Source organism: Solanum dulcamara, chromosome 9 (genome assembly GCF_947179165.1).
Source record: "Solanum dulcamara chromosome 9, daSolDulc1.2, whole genome shotgun sequence".
NCBI lineage: Eukaryota > Viridiplantae > Streptophyta > Magnoliopsida > Solanales > Solanaceae > Solanum > Solanum dulcamara.
The window spans coordinates 11,780,937-11,795,757 of record NC_077245.1 but is presented as its reverse complement, the minus strand read 5'-3'; the positions used below and the strand labels follow the sequence as shown (position 1 = coordinate 11,795,757).

The 14,821-nt window shown below is 34.8% G+C and overlaps 2 protein-coding genes across 2 annotated transcripts; both read right to left on the bottom strand.

Moving 5' to 3' along the window:
- Positions 1-209: 209 nt before the first annotated feature.
- LOC129903279 (probable serine/threonine-protein kinase At1g54610) lies at positions 210-3,777 on the bottom strand. The gene is made up of 7 exons (XM_055978786.1): positions 3,218-3,777; positions 2,676-2,960; positions 2,265-2,582; positions 1,673-1,894; positions 1,461-1,555; positions 899-995; positions 210-825 (listed from the first exon to the last, which is right to left on the bottom strand). Exons 1-7 carry the CDS (start codon positions 3,620-3,622, stop codon positions 514-516), a joined length of 1,734 nt encoding a protein of 577 aa, XP_055834761.1. The 5' UTR covers positions 3,623-3,777; the 3' UTR covers positions 210-513.
- A 2,880-nt stretch (positions 3,778-6,657) lies between these two features.
- Positions 6,658-9,314, bottom strand: LOC129904539 (light-harvesting complex-like protein OHP2, chloroplastic). Its single transcript, XM_055980096.1, has 2 exons — positions 8,768-9,314; positions 6,658-6,874 (listed from the first exon to the last, which is right to left on the bottom strand). Exons 1-2 carry the CDS (start codon positions 9,148-9,150, stop codon positions 6,760-6,762), a joined length of 498 nt encoding a protein of 165 aa, XP_055836071.1. The 5' UTR covers positions 9,151-9,314; the 3' UTR covers positions 6,658-6,759.
- Positions 9,315-14,821: the final 5,507 nt, after the last annotated feature.

Sequence of the window (14,821 nt, the reverse complement as noted above, 5' to 3'; positions counted from 1 at the left end):
TATCTAAGGAATTTACTCCCAAAATGTGTCACATAAATTGAGACGAGAAAGCACTAAAAATAGAATTGCAAAGGGTATTATATAACCTCGTCTATTAAACCACGGTTTAGCTTGTCTTAAATAGCATATTATTTGTCTGATACTTTTAGGTAAAAAAGAATAACATAACCTCAAAATGCTTGTTTATTCAACAATGTGTTTTGTTTCACAATTCACCACTGTAATGTATAACTTTTAATATAGGTTTTCACAATTCACCACTGTAATGTATAACTTTTAATATAGGCTTTCACAATTCACCAATGTAATGTACAACTTTTAATATAGGATTATATGCCACAAGTTATTTACCCCACCTATAAGTTGCAAGCCAAACCTTAGAAGAACATAAGTAAAGGATTTAACTTATGTACACTGATGGTGTAACGGTTTTTTGCACTATCAGCATAATTTAGCATGTTGTAAGTGACTTAGTCAACAACGTTGTGAAGCTTATGGTGGAATTTTTGATGATCAAGATCTCAAAAAATCTTTGCTTGATTGAGACCTTTGGACTCGACTTAATCTGTTGATCGTGTCCTTCTTGTTGTTGCTGTACTTATTAGCTCGGCTTCTTCTAGCATTTGGCAACGGAGGTTTATTCTTGATGTTCGTAGTGGAATTAGGATGAGATTCAGTACTTCTTGGTGAACTCTGAGGACTCTCTGATTTCTCAGTTGGCTTTGAAGTACTTGAGGATGTGCTTGTAGTAGTAGTAATAGTAGTACTGCTACTTCCGGGCTCTAGTAGTCTAAAGACTGTTGAAACTCTACTCTTTGTTGGCTCCTGAAACATACAATTCTTGGCTGTGAAGTACTTGTTTTTAATGCTTAATAGGAGCAAAAACTGAGAAACGTACCTCATTAAAGCCAACGTCGTCTGGTTTTGTTTCCTCTTCGTCTATTACTTTCTTTTTGCGTTCCTTTTGTGATTGAGAGCGTTGTCGAGTCTTGTGCCTGCAGGAATGGGAAACAGAATCACGAGAACATGAATGTCGATTCACTTCAACAGAGATTCAAATTTGAAATCAGATGATTTAGGCAATGTAATGAACTTATGGTGCCAGAACAGGACATGAAACTTTATTGGCAAAGTCATTATTATTTTGTTATTGTAGTGGTTTAGATAGGGCTTATGTTATTTTTGCTGCAATTTTATATTTTTCTTGTTCTCCAAAAACAAGGCATCTTTGGGGTATCCGATCGGAGTTTGGAAAACAGATTAAACTAAGCTCAAGCTTGACATATTCTTGGAAATGGACTTTGGACCTAATTCAAACGCAAAAGCTAACTTGTGAGGTACGGATTGTCCAAGATCATATGAAGAGGATCTTGGACACAGAATTCTGGCTCTAACAATGCTAAACACAGAATTCTGATGATTCAACAAGACAATTTGGACGTATAGACGAGCACACTTACCTTCTCCTCTCAAGCTTTAATGCTACCTCAGGATCCTCCTTATAGACTACAGGCAGCTCCGAGAGTTCACATGCCAAGGGGCTCGTACTAAAGAACTGTATTGAAACAATTTCCATAATCAAGAGACGAAAGAATTTCATTTGACTAGGCACCTCTAAGTATGATCACAAATTTGTAGTTAGGATGACATGAATTGATATATTAAAATTTACCTCATCTTGGAGAGCTGAACCTGCAGAACCGCGATTTGCAGGATTTAGCGCAAGAAGAACATTTAAGAGCCTCCAAGAAGATACAGGAAAGTGCCTGAAAGCTTCCTTCTTGTTAGACCTGTAGGTATATGGTGGCCTGAAAGTAGTCGAAAGTTTTGTTTTCCTCCAGTAATCCTCTGTAGGTGTACCACAGAGCTTGAATATCTTGTGCAGCTGTTCCACCTAGAGCATTTTTCAATAGTTATAGTATCATAGACACCCTTTAAAACATGCTGAATTAAATGACAATTGATAAAAATTACTCCCACCGTTTCAATTTCTTACTTTCTTTTTTAATCCGTTTCAAAAAAAATTCTTCTTCCTTTTTTGGCGATTTCTTAATTTCAACTCTACATGGCATGGTTAAGACCAGAAGGTTAAAGGATATTTTGGTACAGTTCAAGAACACAAAATTCAAAAGTCTTCTTTACTTTCTTAAACTCCATGTCAACTCAAAACCGGACAATCAAATTGTAACAGAACTAGTAATAGTTATTAGCTTCTTGATCTATTCAATCAAACATTGGAAAAAATTTCTAAGTCAAGCTAGTACCTCGGTGCGACCTGGCAGAATAGGCCTGCCTGCAAACATTTCAGCCATGAGGCAGCCTGCACTCCAAAGATCAATACCTATTCCATAATCTGTAGCACCTAGTAGTAGTTCTGGAGCACGGTACCAAAGTGTGACAACTCGACTTGTAAGAGGACGTTTTTTCTCAGGATTGAAGTAATTTGCGAGTCCAAAATCAGCAATCTTTAGCATCCCATTTTTGTCAATCAACAAATTGGATCCCTTAATATCTCGGTGCACAATACCCCTCTCGTGGCAATGCTGCAACCCGGAGAGCAGCTGCTGCATGTAACACTTAATCTGAAACCGGACAAATGCTTCCAAAATCAGCAAATGCAATGGAAAACATATCAGAAATTGAAAAGAATGGTTTGAAAATTGAAATGTGCTGACCTGTGCTTCACTGAGCCTCATATCAGGCCGAGATATTATGCTGGTGAGATCAGACTGCATGTATTCGAAAACTATATAAAGACTATATTGCATTCTGGAAGTAGCCAACCCTTCAAGCTTTATGATATTTGGATGGTCCAATTTCTGCAAGATCATAATCTCTCGAGCCATGAACTTTATACTCTCTGGCTCTGAGGTATCAAAACGAACTTTCTTTAAGGCAACAATCTTCCCAGTATCCCTGTCTCGTGCTCTATATACATTGCTATAAGTCCCTGAACCTACCTAAAATATCAAAAACTTAACATTAAATTAAATTTCCCTACTCCTCAGGTTTGCATCCAATACATACACACACACACAAAATAAAGGACACAAACTCAATCTAATTTTACTCTATTTTTCAGGTTAACATATGGAGAGTTACCGATTGTTGCAGTTCAACTTAACCTAATAGGATAAAACTTCTTTCTTTATACTGTCAGTGCATAGAACATAAACTCGAACTTTAATTCCAGCATTCCACTTAAGAAGAGACATACCTTGTCAATTTTGTCATAAGAATCAGCACTTTTTGGGACTAAACCAGCCAGAACTTCGCTTGGAATATTATCAACTAACCATTTTGGCCATCCATCTATTAACTCTTCCTCCTCAGTTGTTGTTGTTGTCTTGGTAATTTTCCTACCAACATCACTACTCTCATTAGTTTGTTTTTTTTCTCCCTCATTTGTGATCATCACATTTCTTCCATTGATAGTATCTCTGTTTGCATCACTGAGTCTTCTACCAGCAGCATTTTTCTCCCTTGGCTCATGAGGCCTCTGTCCAGTAGACCTCCTTGGCCTAACATGTTCTCCTCTAGCAACATATCCACTCTCTAATTTCAACTTCTCTAGTCCCCGAGGCGGCGAATGCATCGAAGGTTTTGCTTGAGCACACCCCATAAGATGGAATATCTTTTCAAGTTCCTCAAATAGCTACAATATATATTGATGACTAATAGCCCGTTTGCCCAAGCTTTGGTAAATCTAAACGTTTGAGTTGAGGTATTTGGTCAATCTTTTTAGGAATAAAATAAGTATTTTTGAACCAAGTTGCTCTTCTAATATTGAAAAAAGTATTTTTCAAATTTATACGCCAAACATAAATTGTTAATCTCCAAAAGTTTTTCTTCAAAATAACACGTGTGACGAAAATTCACTTGTCAAATTAAGCAGATTTTGATCACTAAACCAACCAGACTATAAATTGTGACATAGTCAAGAAAAGGTGATGAATTGTTGATCAAATCCAACAAACTGCAGGCTGAGCAAAAACTAGGAGAATATATATAGAAAAATAGAGGAAATTTGATGTAAGTGACAAGAAAGCCGGCAATGCCGGCCATTTTCAGAATAACATTAATGTGTCATCATGTTGTTGTTGTGTATTCCATTAGATGGCATATTAATTTAGCTTATTCGAATAAACTTAGTTAAGCACGTGTTAAATAGGTTATAAATTCCAATATTTGTTTTGAGTTTAACTTCGAAACTCTAAAAATCACCTGTACATAGCTGTCCAATATGAGTGGAATCACTAACATGTCCACTATTTGTTTTTCTTTCTCCTCTTCTCCTTTTCTAATTTACACCGGATGGTTGTTACTTATTGTATTGTATTGTTAGTTTAAATATTATATATATTTTTTGGTTTTAAATATTATATTTATTTTGATTGTTATTTAAATTTTATTGTATTGTTTTAAATCTATCATATAAGTCGCATTTGTGTAACGACTAATTTGAAGTGATCACATCATTTTTCTTTACTTATTATTAAATAATTTTATTTTATTCTTAACTTTACCTTCTTCTAGTAGCTCTATTCCGTACCCTAATTTTCTTGTAGGTTTATCATTCAAATTATTGATGTGTGACATCATGTAGTGACGGAGAATGATATAATCTATCCAAACGTTATTTCATTAAGACGATACTATACGATATAACACTGTATATTATAAAACAACAGGTAATAACCATCCAAACAGAGTGTAAGAACTTAAATTGGAGTAAGTTTCATAACACTGCAAAAACTTCAATAGCTTTTTTATTTGGCCTATTTTATTACTACCATCTTTTCAAACTTTAAGGAAAAAAAAAACATTGGGACAAGGAAAGCCAAGATTTGTCTTGACGTGTATGTCGTCGTCCTTTTTGTGTTAGTAGAAAGAGGCGGAAATTAGAGTTAGTAAATTATGATACGACGACACAGCTATTTTATTGCTGTGGCAAAACGATATTTAGTAATTTGAGCTAATGATGTTGGGCTAACAGCTAAAATGTGTGTCTTTTCTTTTCTGACGATAAAATATGTGTGGTCTTGAACAAGAAAAATATTAGTATATAGGCGAAATTCATTGGTGGCTTTCAAAAATTGGCATCAACTTTCACTTAGACACCTTAACTAGACTTTGTTTATTTTAGACACCTCAAGTAAGGCTCTGATGTGTCATTTTGACACTTTTTTGACAATCACCAAAATATATTAAGTGTGTGTAATGCACTCACCTGACGTGTCAAAAGCAACGAATTAAATAAAGACACGTGGCATATATATATATATATATCAAAAATAATTATCAAATAATGACTTTTGAATAGAAAAAAATGACCAATAATTTAATGACACGTGACATTTTTTTTATCCAAATAATAATTTTTTTAAAAATAAAAATTAACAACTATTAACCCCCACCTCCACTCCCTATCAATGGTCTTCCAATACCACCCACCCGCCGTCGTCTTCCAACACCACCTTTTTCCACTCCATATACAAATGAACATACATCCTCAATTTCATCTCCCTCATTGACTCTTTTAAGAAAAATACCATTTCTTTTTTACCCTTAATTTTCACTAATTTGATAAATTCACATTGAATTTCTGTTGATTTCTTCATTGTCCAGCAAAAACGGAAGTAAAGGGTGTCCAAAACTGTAAATGCTGAAAGCAGGGGCCGGTGACGAAGCAACAGTCGGAGGAGCCACCCACCGCCGCCATCTCACCCGGAGATAAACATAAAATTACTAATAAACATAAAAACCCCACAAATGAAAGCACATTAAACAAGAAAAATTACTAAAATCCAGTACCGATCTGTGAGATAGTAAAATGAAAGGTTAATTAATAAGTAAGATGTATGATTGAAAAAAATGGAGCTAAATAATCAAAACAAAATTGTGCTAATTGATTTTGCAGAAGAAGAACAACAAATGAAGAAGAAGAATGCTAAAAAATGAAGAAGAAGAAGAACAAAAAAAAATTAAGAAAAAACACTCTTCAAGCGCTTAAAATGGGTGCAGCACACGCAATATGCCAAGTTAGCACAAAGTGTCAAAATGGCACATCGGAGCCTTACTTGAGGTGTCTAAAATGAACAAAGCCTAGCTGAAATGTCTAAGTCAAAGTTGATGCCAACTTTAAGGGAGCACCGATGGATTTCGCCTAGTATATATAATAGGTATGTAACTACGTAATATAGAACATGTCAATATTAGCATTTATAGAACAGTTCTATCCGTGTTGCTAAAATTGAAAAACCAGGAAAACTTCAAATAAAGGGAAAAGGTCTAAATTTGCCTCTCAATTTTGTGAAAAAGTTTAAGTTTGCCTTTTGTTGAGAGTCAGGATTAAATATACCTCTATCATTATAGGATTGGCTCAAATATGCTTTTATATTTACTATCAGTTGTTTCCTTTTCTTACGTTAACTATCACTCAACTAAGTATGTTTTAATAATAGATGGTGATGGTGATGATGATAATTCAGATGGGAAAAGAGAACAATTGACAGTTGAGCTGTGAAATTTGCGGAAAATTGATAGTTCACGTATAGTTATTTCAAAGTGTTATGCAAAAACAACCACCTTTTATGTTCTTTCACAAGTAGGAGTGTGTTAGCTATACTGCAATGAAGGGGCTCAAACAAATAAAAATTGAGAATTTAAGTGAGGAAATTAAAGAAAGCAATTGGATTCTTTTACACAAAATTACAAAGGAGAGTATCTTATAGCAGCATTTTGTGATATGGAGGAACCTCATTCCAGGTCTAGTATCCCAAAATTTGAGAGAAGGATCTTAACTTGATCCACAAAGTCAGAACCAGTGGCATATTCTGTTAACATCCCAACAGCAAAACCAAACATTGCCCATCTGTTCAACATACATACATTAGTACAAGTTAATACTCATTAAGTCAACTGAAAAAGGTGCAATGAAGAAAAAAATAAATATATATAAGTAATGAAAGAAGAAGTAACAATCTCATTCATAATGTTTTCCTTAACGATTAATATATCTCTTTTGCTGATTATATATATTGTTTTGTTCCACTTTATTCAAGATAAAACTCATGCGCAATGAGGCTCACATCTTGTGCCTTGCCTACACTGAAAGCGAGGGGAATCGTCCTCCCTGAGCTTTTCTGAGCTTCAGGTCTTAAGCTCGCCTTAAATGAGCCTTTGACAATACAGCAATAAACAATAGCAAAAGGAAATGCAACCATAAAACTGTTTTAGAAAGTCAGCTACATACTCTCGAATCTTTCTTTAGTATTATTTGGATGAAATTCCTTATTCCTCATCATTAGCTAAGGAGGGGAGAGAGAAAACTGATACTTGATGCAACATAACCAACATTTTCTGTCCAACTTTTAAGTGAGAAGACGTCTGTCATATCCTATTTGTATTTTGCTCTCCTGATTTTTTCTTTAAGTATTTAAGTCTCTAAAACTATTAAGGACGTGAGAGTTATTGTCGATGGATCATAATACATCTCAAGTCATTCTGGTGTTCTGGTATTAGAACCACTATTTCCTACTGGGATCTGACGTATTTCTAAATTCAACCAGCTTGGCTGCATGCGTGCTCGTACATCCTACTTTTTTGCTCACTTCAGAATGTCCATTATGTAAAATGGTTAAGAAAAAGAACCCTTAAGAAAATCAAATCAGAAAGGCCCCCAAATAGGCGAATACACACCGCTTAGATAGCACATCAACTACATGTATGTAATGATCTTAATGAACCAGCCAAAATGAGTTGAATAGATTATGTCAAGGTTTTATACTTGTCCATAGGCAACAATCCTATGCAGCAGGCAACTTAAGTCTCTTGCCTCGACGAAATGGTGAAAGTCTTAGAAGCTTCATTCGGCAGAAGGATTCAAGAAGATTCAGTTGAATGTGTTTGCGCCAGGTCTACCACAAGTATATTCTATGACCAAAATTGTCTCTTCAATTTGAAGAATTAAATGATAATCAACTCTAAGGCTCTCAAGAAACAAAACTTTAACTTGATTCCATATGATTGAAACATAAATGTTTGGTTTGAGATATCTCCATCTAATCCAACTTAAACCAAATTAAAGCACCAAACTCTGCTTGTTTCGCCAACTACCATTCTGGAACAACTTAGATCAATGCCAAAATCAGTCATCTAGCCAAGACTACAAAATTATCATAAAAACTTCTTAACACACTAAAAACTGGATCACTGATATGTGTTAAACTAAAAAACAGCAGTCAAGGATAGTATAGCTATTACTCAAAAGTGATTCCTTTTGAATCTAGTTCTCGCCAAATTCTGCTCTGCTGGTCTGCCCATTCTAAATGCAATCTTGCAGTCAACGTACCTCTTTAGTCCTAGTAGTTAAGGTAATCCAGTTTTCACGAATCAGAAAAATAGAACACTTGTCACACCAGCTTTGGTTTCAGACTTCAAATGAGCCCATATCAAGATTTTGGGCAAAACCAAACACACACATAGTATAAATCTTCAATGTAGGTATTTTATTAATTTATTTTGATGACCGTGGTGTCCGATACCCAATAACAGGTACCCGATAACTCATCAATACTGGCATTTTAGTTTCCAAGTAAACATGTAGACTTTATCAAAGCACTGCCAATACGAAATTTACTAAAATTTAGAACAAATTATAGGCCCAAGTTCCACACTTTATACTATTCAGCCTCTCAAAGGAAATAATTCAAATTATTTGATTATTTGAATTAATCCAAATTCTGTTAAATTGTTAGTTAATTACCTGCCATTAGAAATTTCATTCTTGGCAATAAAACCAAAGAAGGGGCCTTGATTAGCTTCCTCAAGCTTCTTCTGCTTGAAATACTCTTGAAGGTCCTTAGCTTTTTGCCTCTGAAATTCCATTGTAATTACATTCTTGCCCTCCGTGGCGGACACTGCCACCTGCTTGGGCGGAGCACTAGGCGGAGGCGAAGAAGAAGAAGGCGGTGATGGTGGGGTAGGTTTGACAGGGGTAGGGGGTTGTACCATAGGTCTTCTCAAAGGGCCATCAGCTTGAGAACTCCTAATGGTGAGTGTAGTTGAAAATCTGAAATTATAGGAAGAAGAAGAAGATGAGTTTTGAATTTTGATGCAGGGGAAGGAAGATGATGATGCTACTGACATTTTTTGGTTGATTCTTGAAGAAAGGGAGGGAAAATTAGTGGAATTGTATGGATTAATTGATTATCAGTAAGAGGATATTGTATAATGGATGGATAGTGAAAAAGATGTTTTTGTGGATAACATGTGGCCAAGTTTACAAGAGATTGTCAATTGCAACTTCTACTTTGTTAACCCTTTGAATACATCATTTCTTTCTACATAATGTAAAAAAGATTAGTAATTTGTAGGATAAATCTATTAGGAAAGTAGGAGCTACAGTAAAAAGATAGAGTGATGATTATTATTTAAGAAGTATAGACAAAGTGAGAAAGAAGAAAAAAGGTAACAACTAATCACATTAAATAGGTGTTACGTAAAATTGAATTTTTCGTTAGTGTCTAACAATGCATTTATCATACGATATAATAAAATTTAAATAACAATCAAAACAAACTTTATATTTAAACTTTATTAAAGGAATTGAATTCAAACTTTGTGAATGCAACCTTTTCTTTTAGTAGGTCGACTTTACTTTCTAGTAGATTTACTTGACATGAATTTGAATTTAATGGGATCGATATATATTTTTGTCAAAATGAACTCCTAACTACTGACTTTGAGAAAAAGATAAAATGGAAGAGAGGAGAGAAAAGAGAGCTTTTATTGATTTCTTTCTGAATAAATACAATATATTCCACATGATCCTTTTATATAGAGATTCATCTACTTGTTGCACAAGAAAACTAACTAATTGATTCTTCTAACTAACTGATTCTGTTACAGTCTATAACTAACTATGCTGACTCAGCTACATGGCAATTCAATTCTTTTAGGAGGCCATACACCCAAGTTAGTTCAACAACTACCACTGTCATACTTCTATACTCAGCCTCTGCTGAGTTTCTACTGACTGTATGTTGTTTCTTGGATTTCCAAGATAAAAGAGAACCCCCTAACTTCACAACATACCCAGTGACTGATCTTCTAGTGTTAGGACAAGCTGTCCAATCAGAGTCACAATAGATTGTCAGTTATTGTGTTGTGTTAGATAGAAAGAACAAATCAAGACCTAGTGACCCTTTTAAGTACCTTACCACTCTCATAGCTGCTTCCAAATGAGACTATTTTGGCCTTTGCATGAACTAACTAAGTACCTACACATCAAAACATATATCTGATCTAGTGATGGTGAGATAGATCAACTTTTCAATTAGTTTCTAATACCCAACTATATCTTCTAGTTCAGGAGTAGTGTTGTTACTTGCATGAACATCATAATCCACTGTTGTGAGCTTGTGATTTGCCTCTAATGGTGTAGGAGCTAGTCTGGCACCACTGAGTCCTACTTCTAAAATTAGTTCCAAGCTGTATTTTCTTTGGTTCAAGAGTATTCCCTTCCCTGACCTCATAACCTCTATGCCAAGGAAAAATCTCAAGTCTCCTAAGTCCTTCACTTTGAAGTGATTATGTAGAGTATTCTTAACCTTTTCTATCATGCCAGGTGTGCTGCCTGTGATAAGTAAATCATCTACATACACAAGTATAATAATAATGTCCATCCCTTCCTTCTTTGTGAAAAGAAAATGATCATAAGCACTTTGTGAATACCCTGCATTGACCAGTGCATCTGTGAGTTTGATATTCCATTGTCTTGAAGCATGGTTCAAACCATAGAGGGACTTGACAAGCTTGCACACTTTCTTCTCTCCTTTTTTACGAAAACCTTGTGACATATGCATATACACATCTTCATAGAGATCTTCTTACAAGAAAGTATTACTGACACCCATTTGTGAGATAGACCATTGCTTGCATGCAACTAAACTAATAACAGTCCTGACAGATACCATCTTAGCAACTAGGGAAAAAGTATCATGAAAATTCAACCCTTCCTTTGGCTATATCCTTTTACCATCAGTCTAGATTTGTACTTTTCTACTTTACCATTTGACTTGTACTTGATCTTATATACCCATTTAGACCCTATAGCCTTCTTATCATCTAGAAGATCAACTATATCCTAGGTATGATTTTCCTTCAATGCTTGTATTTCTTGTTCGATTGCCTGAATTCATATCTGGTCCTTAGATGCCTCATAAAATAATTGTAGTTCAAGTGAAGCTATAAAAGCACTTAAGTATGCTTGGTAATTAGTTGACAAATAGGAATATGAAATGTAATTAGAAATAGGGAACACAGAAGCTTGACTAGCTTTCTTCTTGGTCATTACATAGTCTTTCATCCATATAGGAGGCTTGACTGTCCTACTATTGCTTCTTCTTATCTCTGAGTCTACTGGTGGGATTGGAACAAATTCTTGAATAGACCCCTCTACTGTATGAGTATTCTCTTCTACCAGAGTTTCAGTATTGCTTGTCACATTTGGCGTCACTACATTCATTTCCTCTGATAATTCTGATGAGACAATGTCCACCTCAGCTATTGTGAAATCATCAACATTCTCTACATGTGTAGTTTGATCTCTAGCATTTATAGGTGGTAAAGTATGTTCATTTACAAACTCTGGAGGTGCTGAATAGAATATATCATCAAGGACTTTTATCTCCCTTGAAAGGGAAAATATTTTCTCTAAAGCTGACATACCTACTAACAAGGAAAGTATCAGTTTTCAAATCAAATAATCTATAACCCTTTTGTGTCTCTTCATACCCAAGTAGGACAGTTTTCCTTACTCTTGAATTGAACTTGCCTCTTCTAGGTAACATGATAGCAAAACAAAGACAACCAAATACCCTAAGATGATCAAAGATTGCAGGTCTGCCATGCAAAAGCTCAAATAGAGATTTTCCTTTCAGCACATTGGATGGCAATTTGTTTATGAGATAAACAATAGTCTTGACATAATCACCCCAAAACCTATGTGGAATACCACTTTGAAATTTCAAGGCTCTTGCAGCTTCAAAAATATGTCTGTATTTTTTTTCTATAATACCATTCTGTTGAAAAGTGTATGGACAACTACTCTGATGTACAATGTGTAAAGAAGAAAATAATTTATGATAGATAGAATTGTAGAACTCTTTGCCATTATCAGATCTCAAAACTTTAACATTGACATCATATTGAATTTTCACTCTATATAGAAAAATCTTTCAACACAACTATGACCTCACATTTAGATTGAATCAGAGAGACCAAAGTATATCTACTGAAGTCATCTACAATTGTCACAAAATAGGACTTCCTATCATAAGTAGGAACCTTGAATGGTGCCTATACATCAACATGTATTAACTGAAAATAACTAGTAGTTGAAGATGAACTAAGTAGAAATTTGAGTCTGCTTTGCTTAGCCATATGACACACTATACAAAGTTATTGTTGTGTCTTACATATCTTTATTTTCAATTCATCAATGTTATTGAGTACCTCCATGGAGGGATGATCTAGCCTGTTATGCCACATCACTGAGTCTGATTGGTCATTTATTATTGTTCCTGTTTTGATTGTTTCATCCTCTTGTAGCCAATACAATCCATCATGTTCTCTACCAATCTCCATCACTTTGTCATTGTAAAGTCCTTGAAATATGCAAAACTTTACATAAAAATTGATTGAACAACAAAGCACACTGACAACAAATTGAATTTAAAATCAGCACATATAAGACATTCTTAAGTGTATGATTTTGTAAAATAATTATTTCTCCTGTGTATGTAATATTGCACTTATCTCCCGTAGGAACTTGAACTCCATTACCTTCTTGTCTGTCAATAGCTTTAAGATCATTTAACACTTTTCTAAGAGGTGTCATATGATGAGAGGCTCTTGAATATATAATCCAGTCACACGGTACTATTTTGAATAATAGAGAAGATATACCTGCAAAATTACAGTGATAATCACATGTATGATCATGTGATTGTAAGTCCTATTCCTTTTCTTTCAGGCTCATGTAATATTGATAATGCTCATCTGTAAGATAATGACCTTCTATGGATCTAGAGCTGGGTTCACCTCCCTCTACAACAACATGATGTGCATGTGGATAGTTCTTTCCTGCAGAACCTGATCCAATATCCTTACTTCTTTGTTCAACTAAGTGCTTCTTACTTTTAAAATCAGCAGGATAACCAACTAATTTGTAACAGTTCTTCTTCAGATGACCTTTGTATCCATATTGATCACACACAGTGCCAGGAATGGTCCCTATAGTTCCACCACTCATTGGTTTCTTAGATTTGAAATTATCATCTCTATTAGTGGCTAGCAAGCTTAAGGAATCTCGATTGAGATCAACTACTCCTAATCTCTTTTGACTCTCTTCCTGGATTACTATAGAGTAAGCTTGATTTATACTTAATACAGGAGTTCTAAGAAGAATGTCACTCCATACATGACTGTAAGTCTCATTCAATCCCATGAGGAATTGCAATAATCTTTGATTATTTAAATGTAAGATATATGCACTTGATTCTGCACACTCACATATATGAGGATATGATGCTAACAGGTCTAATTCATCACAGCAATCCTTCAGCTTAAAGTAATAGTCTGTAATCGAATCTGTACCATGAGTTTGCATTGCAATCTCTCTGCATAACTGGTAGATCCTGGTAAGGTTCGATGTGTAAAATCTCTATTTGAACTCATCTCACACCTTTTTTGCAGTTGAAGCAAGCACTATGATAGAGATCAACTCTGGTGCAACTACTCCACTGATCCATGAAAACACCAGTGCATTACATTTATCCCACTACTTTGCCAGTTCTCCCTTGTACATGCTTCGATTGCAACTGCATCTATAAGACCTAACTTATTTTTTCCCAATAGAGCAAGTCCCATTGATCTACTCCACAATGTATAGTTTCCTGGCCCTATCAACTTCAGATCAATCAATATAGCTCCTGGTGTGTCTGAAGATTGCAGAAATAATGGATGATTGTAATCTAGGTGTGAGATCTGTGTAGTTTCTCCTTGCGATGCTACTGAATTAACCATGGCTTCAATCAAGCTCCAACAACAGTGCTTTGTGCCCGTTCATAATCTAGCTACTTCTACAATGATCGCTGCTCTGATACCATGTCATAATGAACTCCTAACTAATGACTTTGAGAAGAAGATAGAATTGAAGAGAAGAGAGAAACGAGAGCTTTCATTGATTACTTTCTAAATGAATACAATTAGAAAACAATACATTCCACATGATCCTTTTATATAGAGATTCATCTACTGTTGCACAAGAAAACTAACTAATTGATTCTTCTAACTAACTAATTCTGTTACAGTCTCTAACTAACTATGCTGACTCAGCTAATTCTCAACTAACTATGCTGACTCAGCATTACTCAACAATTTTGAATACCAAATGGTTTTTTATTGAATAAATAAATAAATTATTAACTCAAGGATTTAGAAATTAGGGAAATGAGAAGTTCACGAGGAAAAAGTATTGCCTTCTCTCCCCAAAATTTCCAAAGCAAATCTTTAAAAAATCAGTTGGAGTTACATTGTAGCAAATAGTACCAATGTAGTTCAGACTCGTAATGGATCTTTTAGTTTCATTTCATAACTAAAAAAAATTAAAAGACACACAGACACATCAAAGCCAAAGCAAAATTGAGAATTTTTAGTATATTATGCAAAGCCTGCCAAATGAACACAAGCTGCTGTAGAAGAAATGAGCAAAGTTGTAAAAGGGAAAAGAAATGCACTCTCAGGAGAAATGTGA

Excerpts from the sequence above, each read along its gene's own strand:
- LOC129904539 (XM_055980096.1), bottom strand. The coding sequence starts at position 9,150 with ATGTCAGTAGCATCATCATCTTCCTTCCCCTGCATCAAAATTCAAAAC. Across the intron at positions 6,875-8,767 it reads AATGAAATTTCTAATGGCAG|ATGGGCAATGTTTGGTTTTG; the intron begins GTAATTAACTAA and ends TATGTTGAACAG.
- LOC129903279 (XM_055978786.1), bottom strand. The coding sequence starts at position 3,622 with ATGGGGTGTGCTCAAGCAAAACCTTCGATGCATTCGCCGCCTCGGGGA. Across the intron at positions 1,895-2,264 it reads TTCTGCCAGGTCGCACCGAG|GTGGAACAGCTGCACAAGAT; the intron begins GTACTAGCTTGA and ends AAAATGCTCTAG. Across the intron at positions 996-1,460 it reads TTAAAGCTTGAGAGGAGAAG|GCACAAGACTCGACAACGCT; the intron begins GTAAGTGTGCTC and ends CCATTCCTGCAG.